Source organism: Microcaecilia unicolor, chromosome 13, assembly GCF_901765095.1.
Source record: "Microcaecilia unicolor chromosome 13, aMicUni1.1, whole genome shotgun sequence".
Classification (NCBI taxonomy): Eukaryota; Metazoa; Chordata; class Amphibia; order Gymnophiona; family Siphonopidae; genus Microcaecilia; species Microcaecilia unicolor.
The window spans coordinates 93,851,481-93,865,607 of NC_044043.1; the positions used below are offsets into that span (position 1 = coordinate 93,851,481).

At 47.6% G+C, this 14,127-nt stretch overlaps 1 protein-coding gene across 1 annotated transcript in view; it reads right to left on the bottom strand.

Moving 5' to 3' along the window:
- The window catches only part of PHC2 (polyhomeotic homolog 2), a 292,890-nt gene that overhangs the window by 141,633 nt on the left and 137,130 nt on the right, over positions 1 to 14,127 (bottom strand). The window contains exons 7-8 of the mRNA XM_030185734.1: positions 12,673 to 12,828; positions 1,502 to 1,799 (exon numbers count right to left, since the gene is read on the bottom strand). Of these exons, the coding sequence (XP_030041594.1) occupies positions 1,502 to 1,799; positions 12,673 to 12,828 (454 nt within the window). The remainder of the gene's footprint in view (positions 1 to 1,501; positions 1,800 to 12,672; positions 12,829 to 14,127) is intronic.

A 14,127-nucleotide genomic window follows, 5' to 3' on the forward strand; every position in this document is an offset into this window, starting at 1 on the left:
CAATCACATGTGTAAACACTATTGTTCCATAAACTGCCGAGATGTTTGCACAAATTAATTGGTTAACAAGTTCTCAACCATCAATAACTGGGTTCCAACAGTCAAATATTGATGTTAATTGGCACTCATTAAAATCTGCACGTGCATCTGACTGCCCGCTACGCTAGAAGGCAGGGCGCCTAACTCCCCTAGGGCACATTCCACAAGGGGGCGTGGCCATAGGAGGGGGCACAGGTGTGTCAGAGGTGTTCCAAAAGGTTATAGAATACTGGGTAAGCGTGACTACACCAGGCGAAAGTCTGCTGAGGGAATCACTACTACTCACTAGTCTATCAAGGGTGTGTGTCCTTTACAGAACAGTGCTTACCCCCTGATTCTATCGCGCCTAGTGTTGCATGCCGAAATCTAAGTGTAACAACGCGTGTAACTTAATTGGCTTAGCAAGCTAATCAGCGTTGATAACAGCACTTAACAAGCAATAATCAGCACTAATTGGCAATAATTAGAATTTACGCGCACAACTCACTAAGCGTGCTCTGTGACGCACTGCACCTAAATTCTAGTGCGTGCAGCCAAAAACGGGCATGGTTACGGGCAGGGAAATTGGAGCTTCGTGGGCGTTCTAAAATTTATGCTCACTGTTACAGAATATGCCGCTCTGGTCCTAAACCTATGTGCTGGCATTTCCCTTGGTGTAATGGATGCGTGTACTTTTAAGCATACCCTATATAGCGCGTCTAAATATAGGCGCTGCTTACAGAATATGCTTAGGTGGAAATTTATTCCGCGTGCACTTTTCAGGTGCCATATATAGAATGTGGCCCTTAGCGCTGATTTTTTTGCGGGGGGAGTCTATTTTTGAGTGCAATTTATAGCAGGGGCGTAGCTAGGTGGGGCCAAGGGGGCATGGGCCTCCGCAGATTTAGCCCTGGCCCCCCTGCTTTCACACCCCCTGCTGACCTTCCCCGCCTAATTCGACCCCCCCCTCCCGCCGCCGTCAGGTACCTTTGCTGGCGGGGGTCCCCAACCCCCGCCAGCCGAAGTCCTCTTCAGCGCTGGTCTCCGGTGCGTTGCTGATCTGGATTCTGTTTCTGTGAGTCCTGACGTCCTGCACGTAGGAACATGCAGGATGTCAGGACTCACAGAAACAGAATCCAGATCAGCGAATGCGCCGGACTCGGAGACCGGTGCTGAAGGGGACTTTGGCTGGCGGGGGTTGGGGACCCCCGCCGGCAAAGGTACCTGGCGGTGGCGGGTTGGCGGTGGCAGGAGGGGGGGGGTCGAAAGGGACGGAGGTCAAAAGTGGTGGTGGTGGGGGGCTAAAATGTGCCCCCTCACCTCGGGCTCTGGACCCCTCTCCCGCCGAAGTCTGGCTACGCCCCTGATTTATAGAATTTCTCCCTTCCTGTACATCTTCAAAGTATGAACAGTGAGGGTCATACATTTCCTGGGCACATTTCTCTCAGGCTAGACATGCCTGAGGTTGTGCCATGTGTCCTACCTGGAGAAAGGAGTGAATGTGTCGTCACAGGCACAGTACTGCGGCTCATAATGATCCCTTTGTTTTCAGCGCTGGTAGGGATGGCATGGTGGTCTCCTTTCTTGAGGGTGTCTGTCACGTCAGTCTTAGCTCCTGGGGCAGCGGCTTGGCTTGATGCTTTACCATGTGGAGCGCTGGGGGCTGGGTGGCTGCTGCTGCATATAGCGGGTTTCATGGCGAGGCTGGGCAGCTGCAGCGGGGAGGAACTGGCTCCTTGTGCATTTGAGGTCTGCTGGTTTCTTATGGCCAAGTTCTGTACCTGAATCCCAGGATTGGGAAAGGGGAAAACGAAGACCATGAATTTTCTCAGAGAGCAGAAAATCAAGCTGCTTTCATAGTTGAGTCAAGCGCTTCAGAGACTAAACACAGGCATTCTCTCACATAACAGACTCTCTTCCCCTCTCCTCTGCCAGCGGGCCCAGTATCTGTCCTTGTCTCTGAACCTCCTCCCTGGTGTACCTTAGAGGCATCCCCAGCAGGTGCACTGATTCCCTCTGCCATGTCCCGCCCTTACTGACATCACTTCCTGTCTCCTCACTATCAGAAGTGAGGTCTGGCTAGGCTAGTGGCACACCGGCCTGTCAGCAGCTACATCTTAATGGCACTGAGTTATCCAAGAGAATAGGCTGGGATTCCAACCCACTTTCCACCTGTTTCATGGGATATTTTACCTCAATGCTATTTTGCTTGATAGCTAGGTCCACAAACTCTTGTGTAAGCATATCTATATATGTGTGCAGTGATACATTTTTGACCCATATTTGTAGATATGCTGTAATCCGTGTGCATTCACACATGTGGATAGAATATATATACACACACATCTGTACGTAAAATCAATATGCAGAGACAGACGAAGGCCCATGTTATACACGTGCCAGATGGAAACTGGAACAAAAGGAGAAAATCTCCCGAGGCCCACCCCATTTCCCTCTTATTTCAGGGGAGAAAGGTAAGCGTAGAAAATTCAGTGCAATTAAGGCTTCCCCCAGTAGAGGGCACTAGCACTCAATTAAGCCAAGAGGAAGGTGGGAAGAAAAATCCAGAAAAAACCTGGTGGTACCGCCCAGTGGGGGAGAGGCTTCTTGGGGAGGAAGGTGTGGGGGTGTATAAAAACTCACATTGAAGCAAAGGAGGAAGGAGGAATGAGCAAGCCCATGGAGGTCGAGGAGTATCCCAGAACAGAGGAGGCTCAAGGCTATGAGGAAGGTGCACTGGAAGCCCCAGAGGAGAAGATGGAGGCTCAATACATTTAACCACCTATAAAGATAGTGCTAAGCAAAAGTGGCGTACCAAGGGGGGGGTGGGGGCGGTCTGCCCCTGGTGCACCCCGCTGGGGGGGTGCCGCGGTGCATGCCTGGCTCCGAGTTCGCTATCTTCGCTGCAGTTCCCTCTGCCCCGGAACAGGTTACTTCCTGTTCCGGGGCAGAGGGAGCTGCAGCGAACAAGCGAAGTTAGCGAACTTTTTGGAGCCAACAGGCGCGCGCTGCGGCACCCCCCCCCCCAGCGTTGTGCACCTGGGGGGGGGGGGGGGTGTCATTTCGCCGAGGGGGGGGCACTGCACCCGGGGGGGGGGGGGCGCATCGGCGATCCGCCCCGGGTGCCATCCAGGCTAGGAACGCAACTGCTAAGCAATGCTTGAAAGAAAGGAACTGAGTGCATAACCTATGAAGAAATAAAGTTACACTTTTGTCTTTTCAAGTTTTTGGTTTGCTGGTAGAATGGGGCGGGTCTCAGTGCAGCATAAGCTGGTTGGATTGGGAGTAAAGGGTTTTGGGTCTGCTAGCGTTCGAGCTCTAGGCTTACTAGGGGAAAGGGCTCAATCTCTTTTTCTTGGTGAACATTTTTGTTACGATTAAAAAGACTGAGAAGACTTGCTACCTAATATGTTTTTTTGTTACTGAAAATCTCTGGACTACTGTGAATATATTCAGGAAAAACACAATGTATGTGCAGGACGTCAGAAACAGAAGGAAGCCTTTTGCGAGAAGAAGAGGACCTCGGCTGGCGGGGGTTGGGGTCCCCTGCCAGCAAAGGCAGGCGACAGCGGGTTGGCGGTGGGAGGGGGGGGTCGAGAGAGTCGTCAGCAGGGGGGTCCAGGGCCATATCTACGGGGGGCCAGGCCCCCTGGCCCCACGTAGCTACGCCACTGCTCACCACTCCCCGGTGGCTTACCTCCTGGTCTCTTTGGGCTTCCAGATCAATCAGTACCTGGCCTGACCTGGTGCTACAGTGTCATGTTATCCCAGTGTTTTATCCCATTTTAATTCCTACCCACTTTCCATGTAACTCGGCCAACTGCAGAGCGAGACCACTGGCTCCCAGCCATTCCACTACGGCCCCCTCCATTTCAGACGGAAGCAGAAACAGTGAGCAGAGTGACTGTCTAGGCTCAATATCACCACGCTGCATGTTGAAAAGAGGGACCGGATAGGTATACCCTGCATCCGAGGTACTCGGCGTGGCAGCACAGAGAAGGGCATGCGGCAGCCTGCTTCGGCCCTCTCCTGACACGCCTCCCCTTCTGTTCGTGGTTCAGCTGTACTCTTGAATCAGTCAGCAGGTTTTGCTCACAACACAACAGAGTCTGACATATCGCCAGCAGGAGTGTAAGGAGATGTTTAAAATGGATGAAAAGGGATATTCTTCATGGGGCGGTGTTAGAGCCGCTTCCTAAGACTGCACTAGAACCCCTAAAATTAAAAAAAGTGATACAGTGAGAGCTAAACCAGAGGCAGCACTGGGCGGTGACAGCTGTTTTTTTGTACCAGAATGAATTTCCAGCTTCGAGCTTGCCTGTAATGCTCATCGGCTGTATGGCAGCATATTAATTAAAAGCTGTTTGAGAGCGCGAGAGGCGGTAGATGGAGAGTAAAGGTGTTCGGGCAAAGAGTGTTCATTTAATTTCACTTTGTGTTTGTAAAATAATGCATAATTTTATAATAAAAATGCAAGCTATTTAGCAGTTGCAAAATGAAGCAACAGAAAAATGCACTTCCCTACTGGAAGTCGATAATACGCTGAAACCTTCTGCTCAGTGTGCTGCTGCTGCGGCTAGGAAAGCGAATAGAATGTTGGGTATTATTAGGAAAGGTATGGAAAACAGGTGTGAGGATGTTATAATACCATTGTATCACTCCATGGTGTGACCGCACCTTGAGTATTGTGTTCAATTCTGGTCGCCGCATCTCAAGAAAGATATAGTAGAATTGGAAAAGGTGCAGCGAAGGGCGACTAAAATGATAGCGGGGATGGAACGACTTCCCTATGAAGAAAGACTAAGGAGGCTAGGGCTATACAGCTTGGAGAAGAGACGGCTGAGGGGAGACATGATAGAGGTATATAAAATAATGAGTGGAGTGGAACAGGTGGATGTGAAGCGTCTGTTCACGCTTTCCAAAAATACTAGGACTAGGGGGCATGCGATGAAACTACAGTGTAGTAAATTTAAAACAAATCGGAGAACATTTTTCTTCACCCAACGTGTAATTAAACTCTGGAATTCGTTGCCGGAGAAAGTGGTGAAGGCGGTTAGCTTAGAAGAGTTTAAAAGGGGTTGGACGGTTTCCTAAAGGACAAGTCCATAAACCGCTACTAAATGGACTTGGGAAACATCCACAATTCCAGGAATAACATGTATAGAATGTTTGTACGTTTGGGAAGCTTGCCAGGTGCCCTTGGCCTGGATTGGCCGCTGTCGTGGATAGGATGCTGGGCTCGATGGACCCTTGGTCTTTTCCCAGTGTGGCATTACTTATGTACTTATGGATGGGGAAGCCAAGCACAGCAGGAAAGGAGAGCACCTGACTGGGACGTGACATGTGCAGTGGATCCCTCAGTCTGGAACACTCTTCCCTCTTAGTTACGTATGGAAGCATCTTTACCTACATTTAAATCAGGAGTGAAACTTATCTTTTCGAGAAATCTTTTGGCTAATGATGTTTCCTTTTCAGTTTGTTTTGGATATACAGAGGGCCAGCTAAGAGTGGAGTGGAACAGGTAGAAGTGAATCATTTGTTTACTCTTTCCAAAAATACTAGGACTAGGGGGCATGCGATGAAGCTACAAAGTACTAAATTTAATACGAATCGGAGAAAATGTTTCTTCACTCAACGTGCGATTAAACTCTGGAACTCGTTGCCAGAGAATGTGGTAAAGGCGGTTAGCTTAGCGGGGTTTTAAAAAAAGGTCTGGACGGCTTCCTAAAGGAAAAGTCCATAGACCATTATTAAATTGACTTGGGGAAATCCACTGCTTATTTCTGGGATAAGCAGCATAAAATATATTGAACTTTTTCAGGATCTTGCCAGATATTTCTGACCTGGATTGGCCACTGTTGGAAACAGGATGCTGGGCTTGATGGACCTTTGGCCTGTCCCAATGTGTCAATACTTATGTAAATGGCAGGAATCTTTCCCTCCACTCCCCATATTGCTGTATTTAAGTCCCATTCTGGCCTTCTCCTTTCTGCTTTCCATTTTCTTTGACCCCTTGTTTTGTTTTTAACTGTAAACCACCTTAATGGGGATACTAACTGGCACAACAGCAAGACTGTAATAAACTTTAGTTGACAACTCCAGCATCACTTCCAGTGGGAGTATAACCTTCCAACCTCTCCTTTCTAGGCTGGATATATTCAGGCTTCGCATTTGTATCTTATAAAGAAAGGGGTATGTTAGCCTTCATGTTATCCATCCGCTTAAACAGATAACATACCCATTTATTCAGCAGTACCACTTAGAACATTTAAGTCTGCTGAAAATCCGCGTAAAGATAACTGGAAAAATCTTCCTGGTCCAGGCAGCAGTCCCAGAAGGCAGAGAGACCCCGCCATCGCCCCACAGTGACCTCTACTGACTTTATCAAGGGCAAACTTGCACCAAACTGTGCCCTTAACACAAAGAGCTGCCAAAGAGAAATGGTCCTAAAGAAGGAAAGAAGCCAGGGATTCTATACATGAACGCCTATGGAAAAGGATATAGGTGTCATGGTCAATGATACGTTGAAACTCTCTGCTCAGTGTGCAATGGCATCTAAGAAGGCAAATAGAATGTATTCTATACATGAACGCCTATGGAAAAGGATATAGGTAGGTGTCATGGTCAATGATATGTTGAAACTCTCTGCTCAGTGTGCAATGGCATCTAAGAAGGCAAATAGAATGTATTCTATACATGAACGCCTATGGAAAAGGATATAGATGTCATGGTCAATGATACGTTGAAACTCTCTGCTCAGTGTGCAATGGCATCTAAGAAGGCAAATAGAATGTTGGGAATTATTAGGAAAGGAATGGAAAGAGACCAAAATGATAAGGGGATGGGACGGCTTCCCTGTGAGGAAAGGGTAAAGCAGCTAGGGCTTTTCAGCTTGGAGAAGAGAGGGGAGATATGATAGAGGTCTACAAAATACTGAGTGGAGTGGAATGGGTAGACGTGAATTGCTTGTTTACTCTTTCCAAAAATACTAGGACTAGGGGGCAGACAATGAAGCTACTAAGTAGTACATTTAAAACAAATCAGAGAAAATATTTCTTCACTTAATGTGTAATTAAACTCTGAAATTTGCTGCCAGAGAATGTGATAAAAGCAGTTACCTGAACAGGGTTTTAAAAAGTTTTGGATAATTTCCTAAAAGAAAAGTCCATAAACTATTATTAAGATGGACTTGGGAAAATCCAGTACAGATTTCTAGGATAAGCAGCATAAAATCTGTTTTACTCTTTTGGGATCTTAACAGGTACTTGTAACCTGGATTGGCCAGTTGGAAACTGGTTACTGGGTTTCATGGACCTTCTGTCTGTCCCAGTATGGCAACGCTTATGCTCTTATGAAATGTGATCTCAAGGGAAGGCTTAAACCTGGAGGAAGAACAGAAATAGACTGCCAGGAAGGGGGATAAACAAGAATAAAAAAAAAAGCCCTCCAGAAACTAAAAGCAGCAGAGAAGGCAAGCAGCCTAACAAAGTCCTTATCACTTGTTGGTGCACCACTGCCCTCTAGTGACAACAGGAGGCCAGCACATTCAAGAGCAGACCGCATCTGATCCTAATAATTCATCACTCTAAAAATCTTTAAAAAAAACTTTAAAACTTATTATTAATATTTGATTTTTAATTATAACAGTTGTATTTCTCTCTTTGCCACCTCCCCCCTAGCTGGCGTAAGGTTTGCAGCGGTAGCAGCGTCTTTGCTTGGCACGCTGCCCGCTGATCATGAGGGATGAATGCGGGAGACCCTTGTTTGCATGCATTTGCATGCAGTTAGCATTCAGAGCCGGCAAGAGCGTTATTACATGCGCTCATTGGCTGTGATCATCGGGCAGGAGCAAACACAGGCGCTAATATGGAGCCATTAGCTCCTAGCGCCCGTGTTTGCTTCTGACCATCGTCCCGTTACAGATTAGTGGAAGCAAATAAGCAACAAGCTGAAGTGCTACACCAGCTTCTGAACGGACGCTACACGAAGATTGAAGATATTACTACTCTTTAAGAACTAAGTGGTGTTGAGCTACAAAATAATGAATTTATGCAGGGCCGTGCCAACACGGTAAGCGAGGTAAGCACGGCAGGAGGGCACCGTCCTCTGGGGGGCGCCCCGCCGCACCATGCTTACCTCGCCCTCCCGCTCCCATGTCCCAACTGCCCATCCTCTTCTCCCCCCCAACAAGATCCCTTTTAAATTTACCTCCGTCTGGCAGCGAAGGCGCAGCGTCAGTGGAGGCGGCGCTCCCAACGTCTCTACTAGTTTTCCCTTCGCTCAGTGTTCCACCTTCTTCTGACGTCAGAAGAAGGCGGGACATTGAGCGAAGGGAAGACTAGTAGAGACGTCGGGAGCGCCGCCTCCTTCACTGACGCTGCGCCTTCGCTGCCGGACGGAGGTAAATTTAAAAGGGATCTTGTTGGGGGGGAGAAGAGGATGGGCAGTTGGGACATGGGAGCGGGAGGGCAGGGAAGAGAGGAGCGTGGATGGGAGGGCAGCGATCATTTTCACGGGGGGGGGGGGAGGGAGCGTGCGCGCACCAACTGTTCGTCTGCGGGGGGGGGGGGGGGGGGCGCCAACTAGTCTTCTGCAGGGGGCGCCACAGACCCTTGGCACAGCCCTGAATTTATGCATAAATGCATATGGCAGAAGCTAAGGCACTGGAAAAATGTGCTGTGGCTATATATGCATACATCAGGTGTGCACACATGTCAAATTGAATTTAATTCTCCAGGATTGATGCTCTGAGGTGCCTGGGTATATACTGGTTCTACAGTTTTTCTGCATCTAATTTGAGTTTACAAGGATTGAATTAAAAAGGAATCCTTTACAATTTGACCAGCATCTTGGTTTAATATTTTATTTATTTATTTGTAGCATTTGTATCCCACATTTTCCCACCTATTTGCAGGCTCAATGTGGCTTACATTGTTCCGTAATGGTGATTACCAGTTCCGGAAAAGAGAAATACATAGTTAAGGTAGAGGAGACAGAGTGGATTAGGTATTCAGGTAAGGAAAGTTCGTTTTATAATAAGAAATGAAAGGTATTGGATTAAACTTAATTCGTGATAAATTAGCTTGAACAATCAGGAATATTGAACTTCAAATCATGATAAAATTAGTACGGACAATTAGGAAATAAAGAGTTACGTTTTGTGTAGATCTAGCGTACATTTTGTTAACTGGCATTTAGGATGGGTTACTGTGGTATGCTTTCTTGAATAGATTGGTTTTCAATAATTTACGGAAATTAATTATGTCGTGGCTTGTTTTTATGGATTTTGGTAATTCATTCCATATTTGTGTGCTTATATAGAAGAAACTGGATGCATATGTTAATTTATATTTTAGTCCTTTACATATATATGTTTTAGGGATAGCTTTGATTCTAACATTACCCTCCAAAATGAGCCTCATGCACAATTGCTAATGTCTAACCACCAACTAGCAGTACAGCTCATCTGAGTGGTGTGGCGTGGGTGGAGATGAATCGATTTTTCACTCATTCAGAATGTACAAAGACCAGGGAACACAATGAAATTGAATGGAAATAATTTCTATATGCAGGTGGTCCTTTCTGCTCCACGGTGCTCATTAAAATTGTGGCATACTACTACTGATTTCTACAACACTACTAGACATTATGCAGGTACTTTTTCTGTCCCCAGAGGGATCACGATCTAAGTTTTTATACCTGAGGCAATGGAGGGTTAAGTGACTTGCCAAGGGTCACAAGGAGCTGCAGTGAGAACTGAACCCAGGTTGCCAGGATCAAAGTCGGTTGCACTAACCTTTAGGCTACTCCTCCACTCCAAGCACTGAGACACAACATGAACATCCCAAATTATGCAAAAACAAAGACATCTGCCCTGGGATTCTATACATGGTGCTTTAATTTCCGTGCGGAAATCAAAGCATATTCTGTAATAATGTGCGTAACAATTGGTTAACTAGCTAATCAGCGCTGTTAATTGGATCTTAATAAGCAATTATCAGCATTAACTGGCATTTTTAGCATTAAGATTTACGAGCACAACTCGCTAAGCGTATTTTGTAACACGGTGTGCCTAAATTCTAAGTTGCATCGTTGAAAGGGGTCGTGGCCACGGTCATTTCTATAGAATTCACCTGTTCTACGCCTAATTTCGGCATCGGGATTTATGCACCATAAACCGTGGCATAAATAGCCACGACTACATTTGGTCACATGGCGAGGCACTCGGCATTATTCTATATGCCGTGTGGAAATTTAAGCCTATTCTATAAAATGTAGGTGTACTTTATAGAATACGCCTAGCCGTATTTTTTTCCACATGGAATTTTCAGGCGCCATATAATCTGGGTCTTAACCCACAACAGAATCATCATGTAAAGACTAAAGATAATGATGCAATGCAAAATTATCCAGAGTGCATTCAAACCAAAAACATCCAAAGTCACTCATACAAAATAATAAGATATTCAATCAGAGAAATAAAAAAAAAGGAAACAGACACCTTTTATACCCAACCCAAAATAATTAAAAATAAAGCTATCTATCCAGTAACATCCACAGAGAGTCACCCACCCCAAAACATGGTACGACAAGGACGTACATTAAGTGAAGAAGGAAAAGAAGAATGCATCCTCTGAGAGGAATCAACGTAAGAATAAAATAGAGACATTCATCCAAGAAATCTAAAGATGGAGGCCACCACCCAAAGTCTTCTGGACAGCAACACCCATTTAAAGATGGAGGCCACCACCCAAAGTCTTCTGGACAGCAACACCCAACTAAAGATGGAGGCCACCACCCAAAGTCTTCTGGACAGCAACACCCAACTAAAGATGGAGGCCTCCACCCAAAGTCTTCTGGACAGCAACACCCATCTAAAGGTGCAGGCCATCACCCAAAGTCTTCTGGACAGCAACACCCAACTAAAGATGGAGGCCACCACCCAAAATCTTCTGGGCAGCAACACCCATTTAAAGATGGAGGCCACCACCCAAAGTCTTCTGGACAGCAACACCCAACTAAAGATGGAGGCCACCACCCAAAGTCTTCTGGACAGCAACACCCAACTAAAGATGGAGGCCTCCACCCAAAGTCTTCTGGACAGCAACACCCATCTAAAGGTGGAGGCCATCACCCAAAGTCTTCTGGACAGCAACACCCATCTAAAGGTGGAGGCCATCACCCAAAATCTTCTGGACAGCAACACCCATCTAAAGATGGAGGCCACCACCCAAAATCTTCTGGGCAGCAACACCCATTTAAAGATGGAGGCCACCACCCAAAGTCTTCTGGACAGCAACACCCAACTAAAGATGGAGGCCACCACCCAAAATCTTCTGGGCAGCAACACCCATTTAAAGATGGAGGCCACCACCCAAAGTCTTCTGGACAGCAACACCCAACTAAAGATGGAGGCCACCACCCAAAATCTTCTGGGCAGCAACACCCATTTAAAGATGGAGGCCACCACCCAAAGTCTTCTGGACAGCAACACCCAACTAAAGATGGAGGCCACCACCCAAAGTCTTCTGGACAGCAACACCCAACTAAAGATGGAGGCCTCCACCCAAAGTCTTCTGGACAGCAACACCCATCTAAAGGTGGAGGCCATCACCCAAAATCTTCTGGACAGCAACACCCATCTAAAGATGGAGGCCACCACCCAAAATCTTCTGGGCAGCAACACCCATTTAAAGATGGGGGCCTCAACCCAAAGTCTTCTGGACAGCAACACCCTTCCAAAAATGGAGGCCACCACCCAAAATCTTCCAGACAGCAACACCCATTTAAAGATGGGGGCCTCAACCCAAAGTCTTCTGGACAGCAACACCCATCTAAAGATGAAGGCCATCACCCAAAGTCTTCTGGACAGCAACACCCTTCCAAAAATGGAGGCCACCACCCAAAATCTTCCGGACAGCAACACCCATTTAAAGATGGGGGCCTCCACCCAAAGTCTTCTGGACAGCAACACCCATCTAAAGATGGAGGCCACCACCCAAAGTCTTCTGGACAGCAACACCCATCTAAAGATGGAGGCCACCACCCAAAATCTTCTGGGCAGCAACACCCATTTAAAGATGGAGGCCTCAACCCAAAATCATCCACACAGCAACACCCATCAGAAAACAGAGACAGCCATTCAAGAGTACCAAAAGGAGTACGAAAAACATTCACAGAAGATGTCCTTCTATAGATGTTCAGGGGCAATTCTATAACTGAGGTCTCCATTTAGCTGCCTCGAGGCTATATGGCAGGGGCCTGCCTATGCTGGAACCTAGGTGCCTGGGTTCCATTATAGAATACTAGTGAACCAGGCATCTGCACATCTCTAACATCCAGGCACCCAAAGTTTCACCATGGCAGGGACATATGCAACTTACTGTATTATGTAGGGTACGTGCGTAAGTGGGAGCCCTGCTCATGTCCCGCACCTGTGCATGCCCCCTTGACAAATACACATTATGGAAGTTAAGCAGATATTTGCAGAATCTTGGCATGTCCGTGTGTATTTTCACACCTACATGCATGTGTGTCATTCTTCTTCATATTTACATGCGTTTACGCACGTGTCAATGCGAGCGCCTGGCTTATAGAATTGCCCTTTCTGAGTTGGTGAGAGAGACTAAAGTGTAAATTCAAGCGGTTCCTTACCTGAGTTGTGCTGGTAGGTGGATGGGAGGTAGATATCGCACTGACCTCTGGCTGCACAGCTGTTACGGTGGCCGTGGGCGTGAAGATGAGCTGAGGGGATAAAGGAACAGCACGGCCTAGGCTCCTAGCTACTTGCACAAGGTTACTTTGCTGGGCCTGGAAATTATATGAAATGCGTGTTGCCTTTTTTTTTACCTCACCCAGTTCTGGTTCAGGCAAAGAATAGAAGAACAGTGAGAAACCCTTCAATGGGTTCATTCCATTAGTTTCTTAAATTTTCTGCCTTAGTGCAGCTGTCACTTAAGAGGGTTAGAAACAGAAGCTGTCAGGAGAGGGTGTTTCAGCTGGAGACTTGCACTTCTGGACTCAAAAACCACTAGATCTACCTTATGAGCTAAGGGCTAATCTTTGTTAGTTAGCTTTCGTGACCTGTTTGTTTTTCCACAGGCTCTGAGACCAGGGGTGGACAAACCTACAACCGACGGATCAGTGGCATAGCCAGGCAGCCAATTTTGGGTGGGCCTGAGCACAAAGTGGGTGGGCACAAAATTTTCTCTCTCCCCAAAATTGGCTGTCTGGCTACCCACTGCCCCGAACCCCCCACCCCAAGCCACTGCTGCAGGTTTCTCCGGCACCACCTACCGGCACACAATGGGCCTTCTTTCCCCTCCCTCCGTCGGGCAGCCTAACTGTACAACAAAGCTGCACGGCACCGGGTCCGTCAGCATGCTGCCGCTAGCTCCTACTTTGTCATCTTTCGGCAGAGGTGTTAGTTCTGCTGCTAAATCTGCAGCGGATCCACGCGGTGCCAGGGCTGTCTCTCTGTACGCTGCTGCGACTGCTTCCTCTGCGCTGGCCCCGCCTCACCTCCGATACTCTTTCTGAAGAGGCGGGGCCAGCGCAGAGGAAGAAGTCGCAGCAGCGTACAGAGAGACAGCCCTGGCACCGCGTGGATCCGCTGCAGATTTAGCAGCAGAACTAACACCTCTGCCGAAAGATGACAAAGTAGGAGCTAGCGGCAGCATGCTGACGGACCCGGTGCCATGCAGCTTTGTTGTACAGTTAGGCTGGCGCACGCTGCCCGACGGAGGGAGGGGAAAGAAGGCCCATTGGGTGCTCCGTTGCTGGGTGGGCCTGAGCCCAAATTGGGTGGGCCCAGGCCCGCCCAGGCCCACCCGTGGCTATGCCCCTGCCACAGATACACTTTCTCCAGTCCACTGACTCTAGGGGTAAGATTTACTAAAGTGTGTTAATGAATTAAAGTGGAATAACACATTTAAAGTTGCTACTGTGTACAGTAAGTCTAGTTCTTACCATCACATCCCAAATCTCTACTATTCTCCCCCTTCGAGCCCATCTCAGCCTTTACCAGCCTCCCCCTTCAAACCCCAGGCCTCTGCCAACCTCCCACTGCAAGCTCGTCCCACCCTCAGACCCCAGATCCCTACCGCTCCT